This window comes from Entelurus aequoreus, linkage group LG11, assembly GCF_033978785.1.
Source record: "Entelurus aequoreus isolate RoL-2023_Sb linkage group LG11, RoL_Eaeq_v1.1, whole genome shotgun sequence".
Classification (NCBI taxonomy): domain Eukaryota; kingdom Metazoa; phylum Chordata; class Actinopteri; order Syngnathiformes; family Syngnathidae; genus Entelurus; species Entelurus aequoreus.
In genome coordinates, this window is record NC_084741.1 from 11,143,115 (window position 1) to 11,168,114 (window position 25,000).

The following is a 25,000-nucleotide window of genomic DNA, read 5'->3' on the forward strand; positions in this document are numbered from 1 at the left end:
AATCATTATTTCTTCTAGATTTTCCAGAACAAAAATGTTTTAAGAAATTCAAAAGACTTTGAAATAAGATTTAAATTTGATTCTACAGATTTTCTAGATTTGCCAGAATATTTTTTTGGAATTTTAATCATAATAAGTTTGAAGAAATATTTCACAATTATTCTTTGTCGAAAAAACAGAAGCTAAAATGAATAATTAAATTAAAATGTATTTATTATTCTTTACAATAAAATTAAAAAAAATGTACTTGAACATTGATTTAAATTGTCAGGAAAGAAGAGGAAGGAATTTAAAAGGTATATGTGTTTAAAAAATCCTAAAATCAGTTTTAAGGTTGTATTTTTTCTCTAAAATTGTCTTTCTGAAAGTTATAAGAAGCAAAGTAAAAAAATTAATGAATTTATTTAAACAAGTGAAGACCAAGTCTTTAAAATATTTTCTTGGATTTTCAAATTCTATTTGAGTTTTGTCTCTCTTAGAATTAAAAATGTCGGGCAAAGCGAGACCAGCTTGCTAGTAAATAAATACAATTTAAAAAATAGAGGCAGCTCACTGGTAAGTGCTGCTATTTGAGCTATTTTTAGAACAGGCCAGCGGGCTACTCATCTGGTCCTTACGGGCTACCTGGTGCCCGCGGGCACCGCGTTGGTGACCCCTGGTCTAAACACTACTTTTTAAAGTAACTACATATATATATAAAATCATATTAATATGATGGATATATATTCAATGTAATTGGATATTAAGAGGCATTTTGTGTTTCTTCAAATTATTTTTTTTGCATTTTTTATACATATTTTTTGCTCCATGACTAGGGAGGGTTGTTTGCATTGGGGTCATACAAGTATATATGTATATATGTATATATATATATATTGGTAAAACATAAAAACACAATATATACATTATATATATCAATATAAATCAATACAGTCTGCAGGGATATAGTCCGTAACCACACCTGATTGTATTTCTTTATGAAAAAATAAAATTTGTCCCACCCAGTCCGTGGGACAAATTTTCAAGCGTCAAAAAGGTTGGGGACCACTGTGTCTTAGATGATAAAAAGTAGATCGTACAACAGCATCAATCTGATGTTCCGATTTAAAATCATTGTCCAACTTAAGACCAAGATTTGTGAGTGTGGTTTTAAGTAAGGCATGCGGGGGGTCCCGGTCACTGGGGGGGAGCATTCTGTTTGACTTTGGAGAAAGTTTACATGTCAATTTTAAAAGTGATTTGAAACTTATGTCACTTTTCTTTTGTAAAGGACATAGATTTGCGTATCATCCACATAAAGATGATATGAAGTTTCTAAAGATGTGTTGGATGAAAACAGGACTGTTCCTAGGATTGAACCCTGAGGGACACCACAGGACCAGGTTCTGTTTGTCAGATGTGACCTGAACCATTTCAAGGGCGTGCCTTTTAAAGCCTTTTAAGCATTGTTCTAAAGAGAGTTGTGTTAGAATGCAGCAGTTACGTGTAGAAGAATTCAAAGGCCACAATCAGTAGAGCCAGATCTGATCTGCGGGCTCACCTTGGTTTTTATGCACAAGGAAGGAAGTCCAGTGGGAGCCATCAATGTTGTTTGTGTGTTGTGGACCTCACTTTGTGTTGAAGGACGTGCTCTTATTTTGACATCCTGACTCTCCTTCTCACACACACACACACATCTTATCTTGTGTCCTTCACATTTGTATCGTGTGCTGAGCTAATTTAGTGTGTGCGTGTGTGTGTGTGTGTGTGTGTGCGTGCGTGTGTGTGTGTGTGTGCAGGGAGAGCTGGAGAGACAGCTCCTGCAAGCCAACCCCATACTGGAGGCGTTCGGCAACGCTAAAACGGTGAAGAATGACAACTCCTCCAGATTTGTAAGTCCCACAAAAACATTTTCAAGGTCCAATAATTGTTTTTTATTTTTTTCAGCAATGTTAATGAATGAATGAATGTGTGTGTGTGTGTGTGTCATATATGTACATCATATATGACATACATCATATATGACATTATACATTATATATTACACATTATACATTATATATTATACATCATTTATTATATATTATACATCATTTAATTTATATTATACATATATTATATATTATACATTGTATATTACATATTGTACATCATATATGACATATTATACATCATATATGACATTGTATATTATATATGACACATTATACATCATATATTATATATTATACATCATATATTACATATTATGCATCATATATTATACATCATATATGACATATTATACATCATACATCACATTATACATCATATATGATGTATAATATGTCATATTATATATATCACATATTTTACATCATACATTATATATTATACATCATATATGAAATTATACATCATATATTATATATTATACATCATAAATGACATATTATACATCATATATTATATATTGTACATCATATATGACATATTATACATCATATGACATTCATTATATATGACACATTATACATCATATTATATAATATATATAATATATGACATATTATACATCATATATTACACATTATACATCATATATTACATATTATGCATCATATATTATACATCATATATGACATATTATACATCATACATCACATTATACATAATATATGATGTATAATTTGTCATATTATATATATCACATATTTTACATCATACATTATATATTATACATCATATATGAAATTATACATCATATATTATATATTATACATCATAAATGACATATTATACATCATATATTATATATTGTACATCATATATGACATATTATACATCATATATGACATATTATACATCATACATCACATTATACATCATATATGATGTATAATATGTCATATTATATATATCACATATTTTACATCATACATTATATATTATACATCATATATGAAATTATACATCATATATTATATATTATACATCATAAATGACATATTATACATCATATATTATATATTGTACATCATATATGACATATTATACATCATATGACATTCATTATATATGACACATTATACATCATATTATATAATATATATAATATATGACATTATACATCATATATTACACATTATACATCATATATTACATATTATGCATCATATATTATACATCATATATGACATATTATACATCATACATCACATTATACATAATATATGATGTATAATTTGTCATATTATATATATCACATATTTTACATCATACATTATATATTATACATCATATATGAAATTATACATCATATATTATATATTATACATCATAAATGACATATTATACATCATATATTATATATTGTACATCATATATGACATATTATACATCATATATGACATATTATACATCATATATGACATATTATACATCATATATTACACATTATACATCATATATTATACATTATACATCATATATTACATATTATGCATCATATATTATACATCATATATTACACATTATACATCATATATTATACATTATACATCATATATTACATATTATGCATCATATATTATACATCATATATGACATATACATCATATGACATTATTCATTATATATGACACATTATACATCATATATTATATATTATACATAATATTACATATTAAACATCATATATTATACATCATATGACATATTATACATCAAATATGACATAATATATAATATATGATGTATAATACGTCATATTATATATGACATATTATACATTATGTACATCATATATTACATATTATACATCATATATTACACATTATACATCATATATTACACATTATACATCATATATGACATATTATACATCATATATTATATATTATACATCGTATATGACATACATCATATATTATATTTTATACATCACATATGACATATTATACATCACATATGACATATTATACATCATATATGACATATTATACATCATATATGACATTCATTATATATGACACATTATACATCATATTATATATAATATATGACATATTATACATCATATATTACACATTATACATCATATATTACATAATATACATCATATATTATACATTATATATTACATAGTGTACATCATATATGATATATTATACATCATATATGACATTCATTATATATGACACATTATACATCATATATTATATATAATATATTACATATACATCATATATCATACATTATACATCATATATTACATAGTGTACATCATATATGACATATTATACATCATATATGACATTATTCATTATATATGACACATTATACATCATATATTATATATTATACATAATATATTACATATTAAACATCATATATTATACATCATATGACATATTATACATCATATATGACATAATATATAATATATGATGTATAATACGTCATATTATGTATGACATATTATACATCATATATTATATATTATACATCATATATTACATATTATACATCATATATTACACATTATACATCATATATGACATATTATACATCATATATTATATATTATACATCATATATTATATATTATACATCGTATATGACATACATCATATATTATATTTTATACATCACATATGACATATTATACATCACATATGACATTATACATCATATATGACATATTATACATCATATATTATATATTATACATCGTATATGACATACATCATATATTATATTTTATACATCACATATGACATATTATACATCACATATGACATTATACATCATATATGACATTCATTATATATGACACATTATACATTATACATCATATTATATATTATATATAATATATGGCATATTATACATCATATATTACACATTATACATCATATATTACATAATATACATCATATATTATACATTATATATTACATAGTGTACATCATATATGACATATTATACATCATATATGACATTCATTATATATGACACATTATACATCATATATTATATATAATATATTACATATACATCATATATTATTCATTATACATCATATATTACATAGTGTACATCATATATGACATATTATACATCATATATGACATTATTCATTATATATGACACATTATACATCATATATTATATATTATACATAATATATTACATATTAAACATCATATATTATACATCATATGACATATTATACATCATATATGACATAATATATAATATATGATGTATAATACGTCATATTATGTATGACATATTATACATTATTTATTATACATCATATATTATATATTATACATCATATATTACATATTATACATCATATATTACACATTATACATCATATATGACATATTATACATCATATATTATATATTATACATCGTATATGACATACATCATATATTATATTTTATACATCACATATGACATATTATACATCATATATGACATTATACATCATATATGACATTCATTATATATGACACATTATACATCATATTATATATAATATATGGCATATTATACATCATATATTACACATTATACATCATATATTACATAATATACATCATATAATATACATAATATATTACATAGTGTACATCATATATGACATATTATACATCATATATGACATTCATTATATATGACACATTATACATCATATATTATATATAATATATTACATATACATCATATATTATTCATTATACATCATATATTACATAGTGTACATCATATATGACATACTATACATCATATATGACATTCATTATATATGACACATTATACATCATATATTATATATTATACATAATGTATTACATATTAAACATCATATATTATACATCATATGACATATTATACATCATACATCACATAATATGTAATATATGATGTATAATACGTCATATTATATATGACATATTATACATTATTTATTATACATCATATATTATATATTATACATCATATATTACATATTATACATCATATATTACATATTATACATCATATATTACACATTATACATCATATATGACATATTATACATCATATATTATATATTATACATCGTATATGACATACATCATATATTATATTTTATACATCACATATGACATATTATACATCATATATGACATATTATACATCATATATGACATTCATTATATATGACACATTATACATCATATTATATATTATATATAATATATGACATATTATACATCATATATTACACATTATACATCATATATTACATAATATACATCATATATTATACATTATATATTACATAGTGTACATCATATATGACATATTATATATCATATATGACATTCATTATATATGACACATTATACATCATATATTATATATAATATATTACATATACATCATATATTATACATCATAGGACATATTATACATCATATATGACATAATATATAATATATGATGTATAATACGTCATATTATATATGACATATTATACATTATTTATTATACATCATATATTATATATTATACATCATATATTACATATTATACATCATATATTACATATTATACATCATATATTACACATTATACATCATATATGACATATTATACATCATATATTATATATTATACATCGTATATGACATACATCATATATTATATTTTATACATCACACATGACATATTATACATCATATATGACATATTATACATCATATATGACATATTATACATCATATATGACATTCATTATATATGACACATTATACATCATATATTATATATAATATATTACATATACATCATATATTATTCATTATACATCATATATTACATAGTGTACATCATATATGACATATTAAACATCATATATGACATTATTCATTATATATGACACATTATACATCATATATTATATATTATACATAATATTACATATTAAACATCATATATTATACATCATATGACATATTATACATCATATATGACATAATATATAATATATGATGTATAATACGTCATATTATATATGACATACTATACATTATTTATTATACATCATATATTATATATTATACATCATATATTACTTATTATACATCATATATTACATATTATACATCATACATTACACATTATACATCATATATGACATACATCATATATTATATATTATACATCGTATATGACATACATCATATATTATATTTTATACATCACATATGACATATTATACATCACATATGACATATTATACATCATATATGACATATTATACATCATATATGACATTCATTATATATGACACATTATACATCATATTATATATTATATATAATATATGACATACATCATATATTACATAATATACATCATATATTATACATTATATATTACATAGTGTACATCACATGACATATTATACATCATATATGACATTCATTATATATGACACATTATACATCATATATTATATATAATATATTACATATACATCATATATTATACATCATAGGACATATTATACATCATATATGACATAATATATAATATATGATGTATAATACGTCATATATGATATATTATATATTATACATCATATATTATATATTATACATCATATATGATGTATTATACATCATATATGACATATTATACATAATATATTACATATTATACATCATATATTACACATTATACATCATATATTACACATACATCATATATGACATATTATACATCAGGGGTCACCAACCTTTTTGAAACCAAGAGCTACTTCTTGGGTACTGATTAATGCGAAGGGCTACCAGTTTGATACACACTTAAATAAATTGCCAGAAATAGCCAATTTGCTCAATTTACCTTTAACTCTATGTTATTATTAATAATTAATGATATTTACTCTTAATTGAATAGTTTAAAAGAGGAGAAAACACAAAAAAAAATGACAATTAAATTTTGAAACATAGTCTATCTTCAATTTCGACTCTTTAAAATTCAAAATTCAACCGAAAAAAAGAAGAGAAAAACTAGCTAATTCGAATCTTTTTGAAAAAATTTAAAAAATAATTTATGGAACATCATTAGTAATTTTTCCTGATTAAGATTAATTTTAGAATTTTGATGACATGTTTTAAATAGGTTAAAATCCAATCTACACTTTGTTAGAATATATAACAAATTGGACCAAGCTATATTTCTAACAAAGACAAATCATTATTTCTTCTAGATTTTCCAGAACAAACATTTTTCAAAGAAATTCAAAAGACTTTGAAATAAGATTTAAATTTGATTTTACAGATTTTCTAGATTTGCCAGTATAATTTTTTTTGAATTTTAATCATAATAAGTTTGAAGAAATATTTCACAAATATTCTTCGCCGAAAAAACAGAAGCTAAAATGAAGAATTAAATTAAAATGTATTTATTATTCTTTACAATAAAAAATAAATTCACTTGAACGTTGATTTAAATTGTCAGGAAAGAAGAGGAAGGAATTTAAAAGGTAAAAAGGTATATGTGTTTAAAAATCCTAAAATAATTTTTAAAGTTGTATTTTTTCTCTAAAATTGTCTTTCTGAAAGTTATAAGAAGCAAAGTAAAAAAATTATGGATTTATTTAAACAAGTGAAGACCAAGTCTTTAAAATATTTTCTTGGATTTTCAAATTCTATTTGAGTTTTGTCTCTCTTAGAATTAAAAATGTCGAGCAAAGCGAGACCAGCTTGCTAGTAAATAAATAACATTTAAAAAAAATAGAGGCAGCTCACTGGTAAGTGCTGCTATTTGAGCTATTTTTAGAACAGGCCGGCGGGCACCACGTTGGTGACCCCTGTTATACATCATATATTATACATCATATATGACATATTATACATCATATATGACATATTATACATGGCATATTATACATCATATATGACATACTATACATAATTTATGACATATACATCATATATGACATATTATACATGGCATATTATACATCATATATTATACATCATATATGACATACTATACATCAGGGGTCACCAACATGGTGCCCGCGGGCACCAGGTAGCCCGTAAGGACCAGATGAGTAGCCCGCTGGCCTGTTCTAAAAATAGCTCAAATAGCAGCACTTACCAGTGAGCTGCCTCTATTTTTTAAATTTTATTTATTTACTAGCAAGCTAGTCTCGCTTTGCTCGACATTTTTAAATCTAAGAGAGACAAAACTCAAATAGAATTTGAAAATCCAAGAAAATATTTTAAAGACTTGGTCTTCACTTGTTTAAATAAATTCATTAATTTTTTTACTTTGCTTCTTATAACTTTCAGAAAGACAATTTTAGAGAAAAAATACAACCTTAAAAATGATTTTAGGATTTTTAAACACATATACCTTTTTACCTTTTAAATTCCTTCCTCTTCTTTCCTGACAATTTAAATCAATGTTCAAGTTAAAAAAAAAATTTTATTGTAAAGAATAATAAATACATTTTAATTTAATTCTTCATTTTAGCTTCTGTTTTTTCGACGAAGAATATTTGTGAAATATTTCTTCAAACTTCTTATGATTAAAATTCAAAAAAATTATTCTAGAAAATCTGTAGAATCAAATTTGAATCTTATTTCAAAGTCTTTTGAATTTCTTTTAAAATGTTTGTTCTGGAAAATCTAGAAGAAATAATGATTTGTCTTTGTTAGAAATATAGCTTGGTCCAATTTGTTATATATTCTAACAAAGTGTAGATAGGATTTTAACCTATTCAAAACATGTCATCAAAATTCTAAAAATAATCTTAATCAGGAAAAATTACTAATGATGTTCCATAAATTCATTTTTTTAATTTTTTCAAAAAGATTCAAAATAGCTAGTTTTTGAATTTTAAAGAGTCGAAATTGAAGATAAACTATGTTTAAAAATGTAATTGTCATTTTTTTCGTGTTTTCTCCTCTTTTAAACCGTTCAATTAAGTGTAAATATCATTAATTATTAATAATAACATAGAGTTAAAGGTAAATTGAGCAAATTGGCTATTTCTGGCAATTTATTGAAGTGTGTATCAAACTGGTAGCCCTTCGCATTAATCAGTACCCAAGAAGTAGCTCTTGCTTTCAAAAAGGTTGGTGACCCCTGGTATACATAATTTATGACATATACATCATATATCAGTGGTCCCCAACCTTTTTGTGGCTGCGCTTGAAAATTTGTCCCACGGACCGGGGGGGATGGTGGGGGGGTGTATTTAATTTTTTTATTTTATTTAATTTTTTTTTTTTTTTACATACCGGTAAATAAATACAATCATGTGTGCTTACGGACTGTATCCCTGCAGACTGTATTGATATATATTGATACATAATGTATATATTGTGATTTTTATGTTGACTTCATTAAAAAAAAATAATAATAAATTTAAAAAAATTATTTCTTGTGCGGCCCGGTGCCAATCGGCCCGGTGGTTGGGGACCACTGTCATATATGACATATTATACATGGCATATTATACATTATATATTATACATCATATATTGTACATCATATATGACATACTATACATCATTTATGACATATATATCATATATGACATATTATACATGGCATATTATACATTATATATTATACATCATATATATTGTACATCATATGTTGACACAGTGCATGGCCTCTGAGACTATTACCAGTAAAAGTGGACTCTGTCATTGTTCCCTCAGGGTAAATTCATCCGCATCAACTTTGACGTGGCGGGGTACATCGTGGGCGCCAACATCGAGACCTGTATCCTTCCTTCCTTCCAAGTCTCCCGCACACACTTTCTCTTGTTAGGATCTCCTTAACTGCTCCCACCTCAGACCTCCTGGAGAAGTCCCGGGCCACCCGTCAGGCCAAGGAGGAGCGGACCTTCCACATCTTCTACCAGATGTTGCACGGCTCCTCTGAGGAGACTAAAAGTCAGTCGGCAAAGGACGAGTCAGCAGTCAGGAAGTGGAAGTTCTCCTCACCTCACCTCACCTCACCTCACCTCACCTCTTTGTACCCGCAGAGGACCTGCTGTTAGGCACCGCAGACCAGTACCGCTTTCTCAGCGGGGGTTCCATCAATGTCCCCGGTCAGAGTGACTCTGAGAACTTCACCCAGACCATGGACTCCATGGGCATCATGGGCTTCAACCCGGAAGAGTTGATGTGTAAGCTGGAGAAAATGTGTTGAATTGTGGCCACCTTCCCTGACCCCGTGTCCTCTAATCAGCCATGCTGAAGGTCATCTCCGCCGTGCTGCAGTTTGGGAACATCTCCTTCTCCAAGGAGAAGAACCACGACCAGGCGTCCATGCCCGATAACACGGCGGCCCAGAAGCTCTGCCATCTGCTGGGCATCAACGTGCTGGAGTTCACCCGGGCCATCCTCACCCCCAGGATCAAAGTGGGTCGGGAGTATGTGCAGAAGGCCCAGACCAAGGAACAGGTACTACTTCCATGGCCGTGTAGAAAAACATGGCAGAAGTCAAGCTGTCATTACTCCAAAAATATATAAAAAGGTGTAATCCACGTTTAGATCTGAAGTTGAAGTGGAGATTTAAGTGTTGAAAGTAACTATGTGATATATTTCAAACACTGACTAGTGGGTGCTTAAAGTAACTATGTGATATATTGCAAACACTGACTAGTGGCTGCCTTTTGGATCCCCAAAACCTTTTTTTTATATTGTCAGTGTTCAAAAAAATATTAATGTTGTCATAATTACACACCCAAATATTTTGCATCAAATATTCCACTTTCAAATGTTTGTTTGGGCAAAAATGTTGCATATTTTGGGTTTTTGCCTTAAAAAAAAAACCTAAGTTTTCTTTTGGCAAAAAGGCATAAAACAAAAAAACAAAAAAATATTTTTTTTATACTGTCAGTGTTCAGAAAATATTAATGTTGTCATAATTAAACACCCAAATATTTTGCATCAAATATTCCACTTTGAAATGTTTTTTTGGGCAAAAATGTTGCATATTTTGGGTTTTTGCCTTAAAAAAAAAACCTAAGTTTTCTTTTGACAAAAAGGGCATAAAACAAAAAAACACAACATTTTATACTGTCAGTGTTCAGGAAATATTAATGTTGTCATAATTACAGACCCAAATATTTTGCATCAAATATTCCACTTTGAAATGTTTTTTGGGGGCAAAAATGTTGCATATTTTGGGGTTTGGGCCATAAAAAAAACTAAGTTTTCTTTTGGCAAAAAGGCATAAAACAAAAAAAAAAATTTTTTATACTGTCAGTGTTCAAAAAATATTAATGTTGTCATAATTACACACCCAAATATTTTGCATCAAATATTCCACTTTGAAATGTTTTTTGGGGGGCAAAAATGTTGCATATTTTGGGGTTTGGGCCATAAAAAAACCTAAGTTTTCTTTTGGCAAAAAGGCATAAAACAAAAAAACAAAAAAATATTTTTTTTATACTGTCAGTGTTCAGAAAATATTAATGTTGTCATAATTACACACCCAAATATTTTGCATCAAATATTCCACTTTGAAATGTTTTTTTGGGCAAAAATGTTGCATATTTTGGGTTTTTGCCTTAAAAAAAAAACCTAAGTTTTCTTTTGACAAAAAGGGCATAAAACAAAAAAACACAACCTTTTATACTGTCAGTGTTCAGAAAATATTAATGTTGTCATAATTACAGACCCAAATATTGTGCATCAAATATTCCACTATGAAATGTTTTTTGGGGGGCAAAAATGTTGCATATTTTGGGGTTTGGGCCATAAAAAAAACCTAAGTTTTCTTTTGATAAAAAGGCATAAAACAAAAAAATATTTTTTTTATACTGTCAGTGTTCAGAAAATATTAATGTTGTCATAATTACACACCCAAATATTTTGCATCAAATATTCCACTTTGGAATGTTTTTTGGGGGGCAAAAATGTTGCATATTTTGGGTTTTTGCCATAAAATAAAACCTAAGTTTTCTTTTGACCAAAAGGTCATAAAACAAAACAAAAAAGTTTTATACTGTCAGTGTTCAGAAAATATTAATTTTGTCATAATTACAGACCCAAATATTTTGCATCAAATATTCCACTTTGAAATGTTTTTTTGGGGGCAAAAATGTTGCATATTTTGGGGTTTGGGCCATAAAAAAAACCTAAGTTTTCTTTTGGCAAAAAGGCATAAAACAAAAAAATATTTTTTTTTATACTGTCAGTGTTCAGAAAATATTAATGTTGTCATAATTACACACCCAAATATTTTGCATCAAATATTCCACTTTGAAATGTTTTTTGGGCAAAAATGTTGCATATTTTGGGTTTTTGCCTTAAAAAAAACCCTAAGTTTTCTTTTGACAAAAAGGGCATAAAACAAAAAAACACAACATTTTATACTGTCAGTGTTCAGAAAATATTAATGTTGTCATAATTAATTACAGACACAAATATTTTGCATCAAATATTCCACTTTGAAATGTTTTTTTGGGCAAAAATGTTGCATATTTTGGGTTTTTGCCTTAAAAAAAAAACCTAAGTTTTCTTTTGACAAAAAGGGCATAAAACAAAAAAACACAAAATTTTATACTGTCAGTGTTCAGAAAATATTAATGTTGTCATAATTACAGACACAAATATTTTGCATCAAATATTCCACTTTGAAATGTTTTTTGAGGCAAAAATGTTGCATATTTTGGGGTTTGGGCCATAAAAAAAACCTAAGTTTTCTTTTGGCAAAAAGGCATAAAACAAAAAAATATTTTTTTTATACTGTCAGTGTTCAGAAAATATTAATGTTGTCATAATTACACACCCAAATATTTTGCATCAAATATTCCACTTTGAAATGTTTTTTGGGGGCAAAAATGTTGCATATTTTGGGTTTTTGCCTTAAAAAAAAACCTAAGTTTTCTTTTGACAAAAAGGGCATAAAACAAAAAAACACAACATTTTATACTGTCAGTGTTCAGAAAATATTAATGTTGTCATAATTACACACCCAAATATTTTGCATCAAATATTCCACTTTGAAATGTTTTTTGGGGGGCAAAAATGTTGCATATTTTGGGGTTTGGGCCATAAAAAAAACTAAGTTTTCTTTTGGCAAAAAGGCATAAAACAAAAAAATATTTTTTTTATACTGTCAGTGTTCAGAAAATATTAATGTTGTCATAATTACAGACCCAAATATTGTGCATCAAATATTCCACTTTGAAATGTTTTTTGGGGGGCAAAAATGTTGCATATTTTGGGGTTTGGGCCATAAAAAAAACCTAAGTTTTCTTTTGGCAAAAAGGCATAAAACAAAGAAACAAAAAAATATTTTTTTTATACTGTCAGTGTTCAGAAAATATTAATGTTGTCATAATTTCACACCCAAATATTTTGCATCAAATATTCCACTTTGAAATGTTTTTTTGGGCAAAAATGTTGCATATTTTGGGTTTTTGCCTTAAAAAAAAACCTAAGTTTTCTTTTGACAAAAAGGGCATAAAACAAAAAAACACAACATTTTATACTGTCAGTGTTCAGAAAATATTAATGTTGTCATAATTACAGACACAAATATTTTGCATCAAATATTCCACTTTGAAATGTTTTTTGGGTCAAAAATGTGGCATATTTTGGGGTTTGGGCCATAAAAAAAACCTAAGTTTTCTTTTGGCAAAAAGGCATAAAACAAAAAAACAAAAAAATATTTTTTTTATACTGTCAGTGTTCAGAAAATATTAATGTTGTCATAATTACACACCCAAATATTTTGCATCAAATATTCCACTTTGGAATGTTTTTTGGGGGGCAAAAATGTTGCATATTTTGGGTTTTTGCCATAAAATAAAACCTAAGTTTTCTTTTGACCAAAAGGTCATAAAACAAAACAAAAAAGTTTTATACTGTCAGTGTTCAGAAAATATTAATTTTGTCATAATTACAGACCCAAATATTTTGCATCAAATATTCCACTTTGAAATGTTTTTTTGGGGGCAAAAATGTTGCATATTTTGGGGTTTGGGCCATAAAAAAAACCTAAGTTTTCTTTTGGCAAAAAGGCATAAAACAAAAAAATATTTTTTTTATACTGTCAGTGTTCAGAAAATATTAATGTTGTCATAATTACACACCCAAATATTTTGCATCAAATATTCCACTTTGAAATGTTTTTTGGGCAAAAATGTTGCATATTTTGGGTTTTTGCCTTAAAAAAAACCCTAAGTTTTCTTTTGACAAAAAGGGCATAAAACAAAAAAACACAACATTTTATACTGTCAGTGTTCAGAAAATATTAATGTTGTCATAATTAATTACAGACACAAATATTTTGCATCAAATATTCCACTTTGAAATGTTTTTTTGGGCAAAAATGTTGCATATTTTGGGTTTTTGCCTTAAAAAAAAAACCTAAGTTTTCTTTTGACAAAAAGGGCATAAAACAAAAAAACACAAAATTTTATACTGTCAGTGTTCAGAAAATATTAATGTTGTCATAATTACAGACACAAATATTTTGCATCAAATATTCCACTTTGAAATGTTTTTTGAGGCAAAAATGTTGCATATTTTGGGGTTTGGGCCATAAAAAAAACCTAAGTTTTCTTTTGGCAAAAAGGCATAAAACAAAAAAATATTTTTTTTATACTGTCAGTGTTCAGAAAATATTAATGTTGTCATAATTACACACCCAAATATTTTGCATCAAATATTCCACTTTGAAATGTTTTTTGGGGGGCAAAAATGTTGCATATTTTGGGGTTTGGGCCATAAAAAAAACTAAGTTTTCTTTTGGCAAAAAGGCATAAAACAAAAAAATATTTTTTTTATACTGTCAGTGTTCAGAAAATATTAATGTTGTCATAATTACAGACCCAAATATTGTGCATCAAATATTCCACTTTGAAATGTTTTTTGGGGGGCAAAAATGTTGCATATTTTGGGGTTTGGGCCATAAAAAAAACCTAAGTTTTCTTTTGGCAAAAAGGCATAAAACAAAGAAACAAAAAAATATTTTTTTTATACTGTCAGTGTTCAGAAAATATTAATGTTGTCATAATTTCACACCCAAATATTTTGCATCAAATATTCCACTTTGAAATGTTTTTTTGGGCAAAAATGTTGCATATTTTGGGTTTTTGCCTTAAAAAAAAAACCTAAGTTTTCTTTTGACAAAAAGGGCATAAAACAAAAAAACACAACATTTTATACTGTCAGTGTTCAGAAAATATTAATGTTGTCATAATTACAGACACAAATATTTTGCATCAAATATTCCACTTTGAAATGTTTTTTGGGTCAAAAATGTTGCATATTTTGGGGTTTGGGCCATAAAAAAAACCTAAGTTTTCTTTTGGCAAAAAGGCATAAAACAAAAAAACTAAAAAATATTTTTTTTATACTGTCAGTGTTCAGAAAATATTAATGTTGTCATAATTACACACCCAAATATTTTGCATCAAATATTCCACTTTGAAATGTTTATTTGGGCAAAAATGTTGCATATTTTGGGGTTTGGGCCATAAAAAAAACTAAGTTTTCTTTTGGCAAAAAGGCATAAAACAAAAAAACAAAAAAATATTTTTTTTATACTGTCAGTGTTCAGAAAATATTAATGTTGTCATAATTACACACCCAAATATTTTGCATCAAATATTCCACTTTGAAATGTTTTTTTGGGGGCAAAAATGTTGCATATTTTGGGGTTTGGGCCATAAAAAAAACCTAAGTTTTCTTTTGGCAAAAAGGCATAAAACAAAAAAACAAAAAAATATTTTTTTTATACTGTCAGTGTTCAGAAAATATTAATGTTGTCATAATTACACACCCAAAAATTTTGCATCAAATATTCCACTTTGAAATGTTTTTTTGGGCAAAAATGTTGCATATTTTGGGTTTTTGCCTTAAAAAAAACCTAAGTTTTCTTTTGACAAAAAGGGCATAAAACAAAAAAACACAAAATTTTATACTGTCAGTGTTTAGGAAATATTAATGTTGTCATAATTACAGACCCAAATATTTTGCATCAAATATTCCACTTTGAAATGTTTTTTGGGGGCAAAAATGTTGCATATTTTGGGGTTTGGGCCATAAAAAAAAACTAAGTTTTCTTTTGGCAAAAAGGCATAAAACAAAAAAATATTTTTTTTATACTGTCAGTGTTCAGAAAATATTAATGTTGTCATAATTACACACCCAAATATTTTGCACCAAATATTCTACTTTGAAATGTTTTTTTGGGCAAAAATGTTGCATATTTTGGGTTTTTGCCATAAAATAAAACCTAAGTTTTCTTTTGACCAAAAGGTCATAAAACAAAAAAAAAAAGTTGTACACTGTCAGTGTTCAGAAAATATTAATGTTGTCATAATTACACACCCAAATATTTTGCACCAAATATTCCACTTTGAAATGTTTTTTTGGGCAAAAATGTTGCATATTTTGGGTTTTTGCCATAAAAAAAACTTGAGTTTTCTTTTGATAAAAAAGGCATGAAACTAATTTTTAAAAAATAAATAAAAACACCTTAAAATCGACGGATAGATCTGAAGTTGATCAAGGGACTTAAGTGTTGAAAATAAAATAAAAAAATAAAAAAGTATGACTTGTTTGTTACACTTTTGAGTGGGATCTTTTGGAATGTATGGACATTTTTAAACAGTCATTGTTCCCAAAAATTATTGATTAAAAAAGATCCCCAAAAACTTTTTTTTATACTGTCAGTGTTCAGAAAATATTAATGTTGTCATAATTACAGACACAAATATTTTGCATCAAATATTCCACTTTGAAATGTTTTTTGGGGCAAAAATGTTGCATATTTTGGGTTTTTGCCATAAAATAAAACCTAAGTTTTCTTTTGACCAAATGGTCATAAAACAAAAAAAAAAAGTTGTATACTGTCAGTGTTCAGAAAATATTAATGTTGTCATAATTACACACCCAAATATTTTGCATCAAATATTCCACTTTGAAATGTTTTTGGGGGGCAAAAATGTTGCATATTTTGGGTTTTTGCCATTAAAAAACTACGTTTTCTTTTGATAAAAAAGGCATGAAACAAATAAAAAAATAAAAAAAACACCTTCAAATCGACGGATAGATCTGAAGTTGATCAAGGGACTTAAGTGTTGAAAATAAAAAAATACATAAAAAAGTATGACTTGTTTGTTACACTTTTGAGTGGGATCTTTTGGAATTGATGGACATTTTTAAACGGTCATTGTTCCAAAAAATTATTCATTAAAAAAGATCCCCAAAACCTTTTTTTTTTATACTGTCAGTGTTCAAAAAAATATTAATGTTGTCATAATTACACACCCAAATATTTTGCACCAAATATTACACTTTGAAATGTTTTTTGGGGGCAAAAATGTTGCATATTTTGGGTTTTTGCCATAAAAAAACTTGAGTTTTCTTTTGATAAAAAAGGCATGAAACTAATTTTTTTTAAATAAATAAAAACACCTTAAAATCGACGGATAGATCTGAAGTTGATCAAGGGACTTAAGTGTTGAAAATAAAATATAAAAATAAAAAAGTATGACTTGTTTGTTACACTTTTGAGTGGGTCATTGTTCCCAAAAATTATTGATTAAAAAAGATCCCCAAAACCTTTTTTTTATACCGTCAGTGTTCAAAAAATATTAATGTTGTCATAATTACACACCCAAATATTTTGCATCAAATATTCCACTTTGAAATGTTTTTTGGGGGCAAAAATGTTGCATATTTTGGGTTTTTGCCTTAAAAAAAAAACCTAAGTTTTCTTTTAACAAAAAGGGCATAAAACAAAAAAACACAACATTTTATACTGTCAGTGTTCAGAAAATATTAATGTTGTCATAATTACACACCCACATATTTTGCATCAAATATTCCACTTTGAAATGTTTTTTGGGGGGCAAAAATGTTGCATATTTTGGGTTTTTGCCATAAAATAAAACCTAAGTTTTCTTTTGACAAAAAGGTCATAAAACAAAAAAAAAAGTTTTATACTGTCAGTGTTCAGAAAATATTAATGTTGTCATAATTACACACCCAAATATTTTGCATCAAATATTACACTTTGAAATGTTTTTTTGGGGGCAAAAATGTTGCATATTTTGGGTTTTTGCCATAAAAAAACTTGAGTTTTCTTTTGATAAAAAAGGCATGAAACAAATTTTTAAAAATAAATAAAAACACCTTCAAATCGACTGATAGATCTGAAGTTGATCAAGGGACTTAAGTGTTGAAAGGAAAAAAAAAATGTAAAAAAAAGTATGACTTATTTGTTACAGGGATCATTTGGAATTGATGGTATTTTTTTTTAAACAGTCATCATTCCAAAAAATGATAAATTAAAATCAACATTTTTGGGAATTTTTTAAGGCTCCAATTACTTCACATCAATTATTCAACTAAAAAAAAAGTTTGTCAGAAAAAAAATTGTAAAAGGTCCAGAAAAGTCTGAATGTTGTGATGATTGTTCTGGGCTGATCTAGAAAAGGTGTCTGGTCCAGATCCAGACTCTATTCCTCCTATTTCGGACTTGTAGTACGCAGCGGGGGAATGCATCTTACAGCGTGTCTTCCAACAGGCGGACTTTGCCGTGCAGGCCTTGGCCAAGGCCACCTACGAGCGGCTGTTCAGGTGGTTGGTGTACCGCATCAACCGAGCTCTGGACCGCAGACAACGGCAGGGAGCCTCCTTCATCGGCATCCTCGACATCGCCGGCTTCGAGATCTTTCAGGTGGGGTTTATGTCATCTCCATCTTGGATACAGTCCGTAAGCACACATGATTGTATTTCTTTATGAGAAAAAAAAAAAAAAGAAAAAAAAAAAAAAAAAACACCCCCCCCCCCACGGTCCGTGGGACAAATTTTCAAGCGTTGACCGGTCCCCAGCTACAAAAAGGTTGGGGACCACTGCACTAAATGGTCTTATTGTGTGAATGCTCCTAAACATTCACACAATAACATGCTTTTCTACACCAAAATTCATCCATTTCTTCTTCTTCTCCACATTTTGGCGCGCTCTAACTTCCACATTTTTCACCCCATTCAAAGCGTTCCAACTTCAAACTGTTCAGTCTATTCGGGAATTGCGGGCTTTCCTTTGACACATTCCGAAAATTCCCAGATTTCCCAGGATTCCAGGTTTTTTCCGGGACATTTTTCCCATTTAAAATGAATTGGCCATTTTTCAAACTTTCCCCATTTCCACATTTTTCAACCTATTCAGAGCATTCCACCTTCAACACATTCCACCTGACCTGGAAATTCAAACCACTCTTTTTTTCAAGTTCCAAAAAATTCCAGGATTTTCCACAATTCTTGGTTTTCCAAAGCCCTATTTCCACCCTTTTTTCTGGCGACTACTCCTTCCACATTTTTCAACCCACTTCAACCGTTCCACCGTCCAAACATTCCTCTTAATCAGGACAAAAAACTAAGTTGTGTTTTGAACTGGAAAAATTCCCGAAAATCCAGGAATTCCGTAATACCATTTCTCAATTCAACATGTTACTGCTTCAACATTTATCAACCCATTTGAAAAATTCCAACAGCAACCATTTCAACTCATTCAGACCATTCAAGTTTTTTTAACATTTTCAAAAAAATTCCCGCTTTTCTCGAAATTCCCAATGTTGGGGGAAATTACCATTGAAATGAATGGAACATTCTTCAAAGTTCCACAACTCCCACATTTGTCATCTGACTCCAACTGTTCCAACTTCTAAATATTCAGCCTGTTTGGGAAATTTGTGCTGTACTTTAACAATTCTAAAAAAAAATCCTGGATTTCCCATAATTCTGTAATTTTTTTTTCTTTTCATTTTTCCCATTCAAAATGAATAGGCCATTTTTCAAACGTTCACCATTTCCACATTTTTCAACATATTCAAACCATTCCACCTTCAACACATTCCACCTATCCTGGAAATTCAAACTACCCTTTTTCCAAGTTCCAAAAAATTCCAGGATTTTCCACAATTCCTGGTTTTCCAAAGCCCTATTTCCACCCTTTTTTCTGGCGACTACTCCTTCCACATTTTTCAACCCACTTCAACCGTTCCAAAACATTCCTCTTAATCAGGACAAAAAACTAAGTTTTGTTTTGAACTGGAAAAATTCCCGAAAATCCAGGAATTCCGTAATACCATTTCTCAATTCAACATGTTACTGCTTCAACATTTATCAACCGATTTGAAAAATTCCAACAGCAACCATTTCAACTCATTCAGACCATTCAAGTTTTTTTTACCATTTTCAAAAAAATTCCCGCTTTTCTCGAAATTCCCAATTTTGGGGGAAATTACCATTGAAATGAATGTGACATTTTTCAAAGTTCCACAACTCCCACATTTTTCATCTGACTCCAACTGTTCCAACTTCTAAATATTCAGCCTGTTTGGGAAATTTGTGCTGTACTTTAACAATTCTAAAAAAAAATCCTGGATTTCCCATAATTCTGTAATTTTTTTTTCTTTTCATTTTTCCCATTCAAAATGAATAGGCCATTTTTCAAACGTTCACCATTTCCACATTTTTCAACATATTCAAACCATTCCACCTTCAACACATTCCACCTATCCTGGAAATTCAAACCACTCTTTTTTTCAAGTTCCAAAAAATTCCAGGATTTTCCACAATTCTTGGTTTTCCAAAGCCCTATTTCCACCCTTTTTTCTGGCGACTACTCCTTCCACATTTTTCAACCCACTTCAACCGTTCCACCGTCCAAACATTCCTCTTAATCAGGACAAAAAACTAAGTTGTGTTTTGAACTGGAAAAATTCCCGAAAATCCAGGAATTCCGTAATACCATTTCTCAATTCAACATGTTACTGCTTCAACATTCATCAACCGATTTGAAAAATTCCAACAGCAACCATTTCAACTCATCCAGACCATTCAAGTTTTTTTAAAATGTTCAAAAAAATTCCCGCTTTTCTCAAAATTGCCATTGAATGTGACATTCTTCAAAGTTCCACAACTCCCACATTTTTCATCTGATTCAAACTGTTCACACTTCATAATATTCAGCCTGTTTGGGAATTGTGTGCTCTACTTTAATAATTCTAAAAAAAATCCCGGATTTCCCATAATTCCATTTTTTTTTTTTTACATTTTCCCCATTCAAAATGAATAGGACATTTTTCAAACTTCCACAATTCCCACATTCTTCAACCCATTCAAAGCATTCCACCTTCAACACATTCCACCATTCTGGAAATTCAAACTAACACTTTCCCAAGTTCCAAACCAAATTTCGGTTTTCCTGGAAATTCAAACCATTCAAACATTAAATCTATTCCCAAGTAGCCAAAACTGGTCAAATCATGGCATGATAAGTTAAAAATAAAGACTACTTCGGGTTGTTTTCTTTGTATAAAAATAGACAAAAGAGTACATTCTGAAAATGTACAAATCATAATGTTTTGTTTTTTTACACTTACATGTTTCTGTTAATAGTATTCAATCTTCATTTGTGCTTATTTATACTTTCTGAACAAGTGATATGTGTCCATCAGTCAAAAATGTAAACATTTTACAATAACTAATTTTAACATTTTACATGATTACAATCAAATATTTGGTAAAAAAGAGTTTGTTTGTTTTTTTAGGTAAAGGCAATATTGTGAGAGAAAAAGTTTTTTTTTTTTAGGTAAAGGCAATATTGTGAGAGAAAAAGTTATTTTAAAAGATTTGTGTAGAAATATTTTCATAACAAAATATTTAAAGAAAAATGTTGATTTTTAAAACAAAAAAATGCCATTTTACACGATTAAAGTAAAAAAAAAAATGATACTGTTTTTAGAAAAAAGTTGCAATATTGTGAGAAAATGTTTTCATACAAGATATTTTAGGAATATTCTGACAAATGCCTTTTATTTTTCAAGACACAATTATGATATGTAATTTTACAAGATTAAAGTGAAATATATTTTGATAAAAAGTATTTCTTATGTGGAAAAAAATGTGTAATATTTTGAAAATAATGTTTTCACTGTGCAAGAATTATGTTGGATTATTTAGAGAAAAAAAGGTAACACATTTTAGAGAAAAAAACATGACATTTTACGGGATTACAATCAAATATATTGTAAAAAATGTTAATTTTTTTTTTTTAGAAAAAAGACGATATTGTGAGAGAAACATTTTATTTTACAAGATTTGTGTATAAATATTTTGATTAAAAAGTATTTAAAGAAAATTTTTAATTTTTAATAGAAAAAAAATGCCATTTTACACGATTAAAGTAAAATATATTGTAAAACAAAAAAAATGTATACTGTTTTTAGAAAAAAGTTGCAATATTGTGAGAAAATGTTTTCATACAAGATATTTTAGGAATATTCTGACAAATGCCTTTTATTTTTCAAGACGAAATTATGATAGGTAATTTCACATTCTTATGTGGAAAAAAATGTGTAATATTTTGAAAATAATGTTTTCACTTTGCAAGAATTATGTTGGATTATTTAGAGAAAAAAGGTAACACATTTTAGAGAAAAAAACATGACATTTTACGGGATTACAATCAAATATATTGTAAAAAATGTTAATTTTTTTTTTTTAGAAAAAAGACGATATTGTGAGAGAAACATTTTATTTTACAAGATTTGTGTATAAATATTTTGATTAAAAAGTATTTAAAGAAAATTTTTAATTTTTAATAGAAAAAAAATGCCATTTTACACGATTAAAGTAAAATATATTGTAAAACAAAAAAAATGTATACTGTTTTTAGAAAAAAGTTGCAATATTGTGAGAAAATGTTTTCATACAAGATATTTTAGGAATATTCTGACAAATGCCTTTTATTTTTCAAGACGAAATTATGATAGGTAATTTCACATTCTTATGTGGAAAAAAATGTGTAATATTTTGAAAATAATGTTTTCACTTTGCAAGAATTATGTTGGATTATTTAGAGAAAAAAGGTAACACATTTTAGAGAAAAAAACATGACATTTTACGGGATTACAATCAAATATATTGTAAAAAATGTTTAAACAATGTAAAATGTTTAAACATTTTTTAGAAAAAAAGCCGATATTGTGAGAGAAACATTTTATTTTACAAGATTTGTGTAGAAATATTTTCATTAAAAAGTATTTAAAGAAAAATGTTAATTTTTAATAGAAAAAAAATTATATTTTACACGATTAAAGTCAAATATATTGTAAAACAAAAATATATATATACTGTTTTTAGAAAAAAGTTGCAATATTGGGAGAAAATGTTTTCATACAAGATATTTTAGGAATATTCTGAGAAATGCTTTCTATTTTTCAAGACACAATTATGATATGTAATTTTACAAGACTAACTTGAAATATATGTTGATAAAAATAATTTTTTATGTGGAAAAAAAAATTGTAATATTTTGAAAAAAAAAATTTCACTGTGCAAGAATTATGTCTGATTATTTAGAGAAAAAAGGTAACACATTTTAGAGAAAAACAATGACATTTTGCAGGATTACAAACAAATATTTTGTAAAAATGACAGATTTGTTTTTTAGGTAAAGGCAATATTGTGAAAGAAAAAGTAATTTTACAAGATTTGTGTAGAAATATTTTCATAAAAAATGTTTTAAAGAAAAATGTTAATTTTTAAAAGAAAAAAAATGCAATTTTACACGATTAAAGTCAAATATATTGTAAAAAAAAAAAAGTATACTGTTTTTAGAAAAAAGTTGAAATATTGTGAGAAAATGTTTTCGTACAAGATATTTTAGGAATATTCTGACAAATGCTTTTTATTTTTCAAGACGAAATTATGATATGTAATTTCACGAGATTAAAGTGAAGTATATTTTGATAAAAAGAATTTTTTATGTAGAAAAAAATGTGTAATATTTGGAAAAAAAATGTTTCACTGTGCAAGAATTATGTTGGATTATTTAGAGAAAAAAGGTAACACATTTTAGAGAAAAACCTATGACATTTTAGAATAGAATGGACTTTATTGTCATTATATTTGCATATAACGAGATTAAGGACTCCAATTTAAGGTGCGGTAGTGGAAACAAATATGGAATA

The 25,000-nt window shown here is 27.1% G+C and overlaps 1 protein-coding gene across 6 annotated transcripts in view; it reads left to right on the top strand.

Annotated features, from left to right (window-relative positions):
- Window positions 1-25,000, top strand: part of myh14 (myosin, heavy chain 14, non-muscle) — a 195,503-nt gene that overhangs the window by 65,095 nt on the left and 105,408 nt on the right. For all 6 annotated transcript variants that reach the window (XM_062062443.1, XM_062062442.1, XM_062062444.1 and 3 more), the window contains 6 exons: window positions 1,779-1,871; window positions 10,704-10,767; window positions 10,842-10,940; window positions 11,033-11,176; window positions 11,239-11,453; window positions 19,546-19,698. In XM_062062443.1, the coding sequence (XP_061918427.1) occupies window positions 1,779-1,871; window positions 10,704-10,767; window positions 10,842-10,940; window positions 11,033-11,176; window positions 11,239-11,453; window positions 19,546-19,698 (768 nt within the window). The remainder of the gene's footprint in view (window positions 1-1,778; window positions 1,872-10,703; window positions 10,768-10,841; window positions 10,941-11,032; window positions 11,177-11,238; window positions 11,454-19,545; window positions 19,699-25,000) is intronic.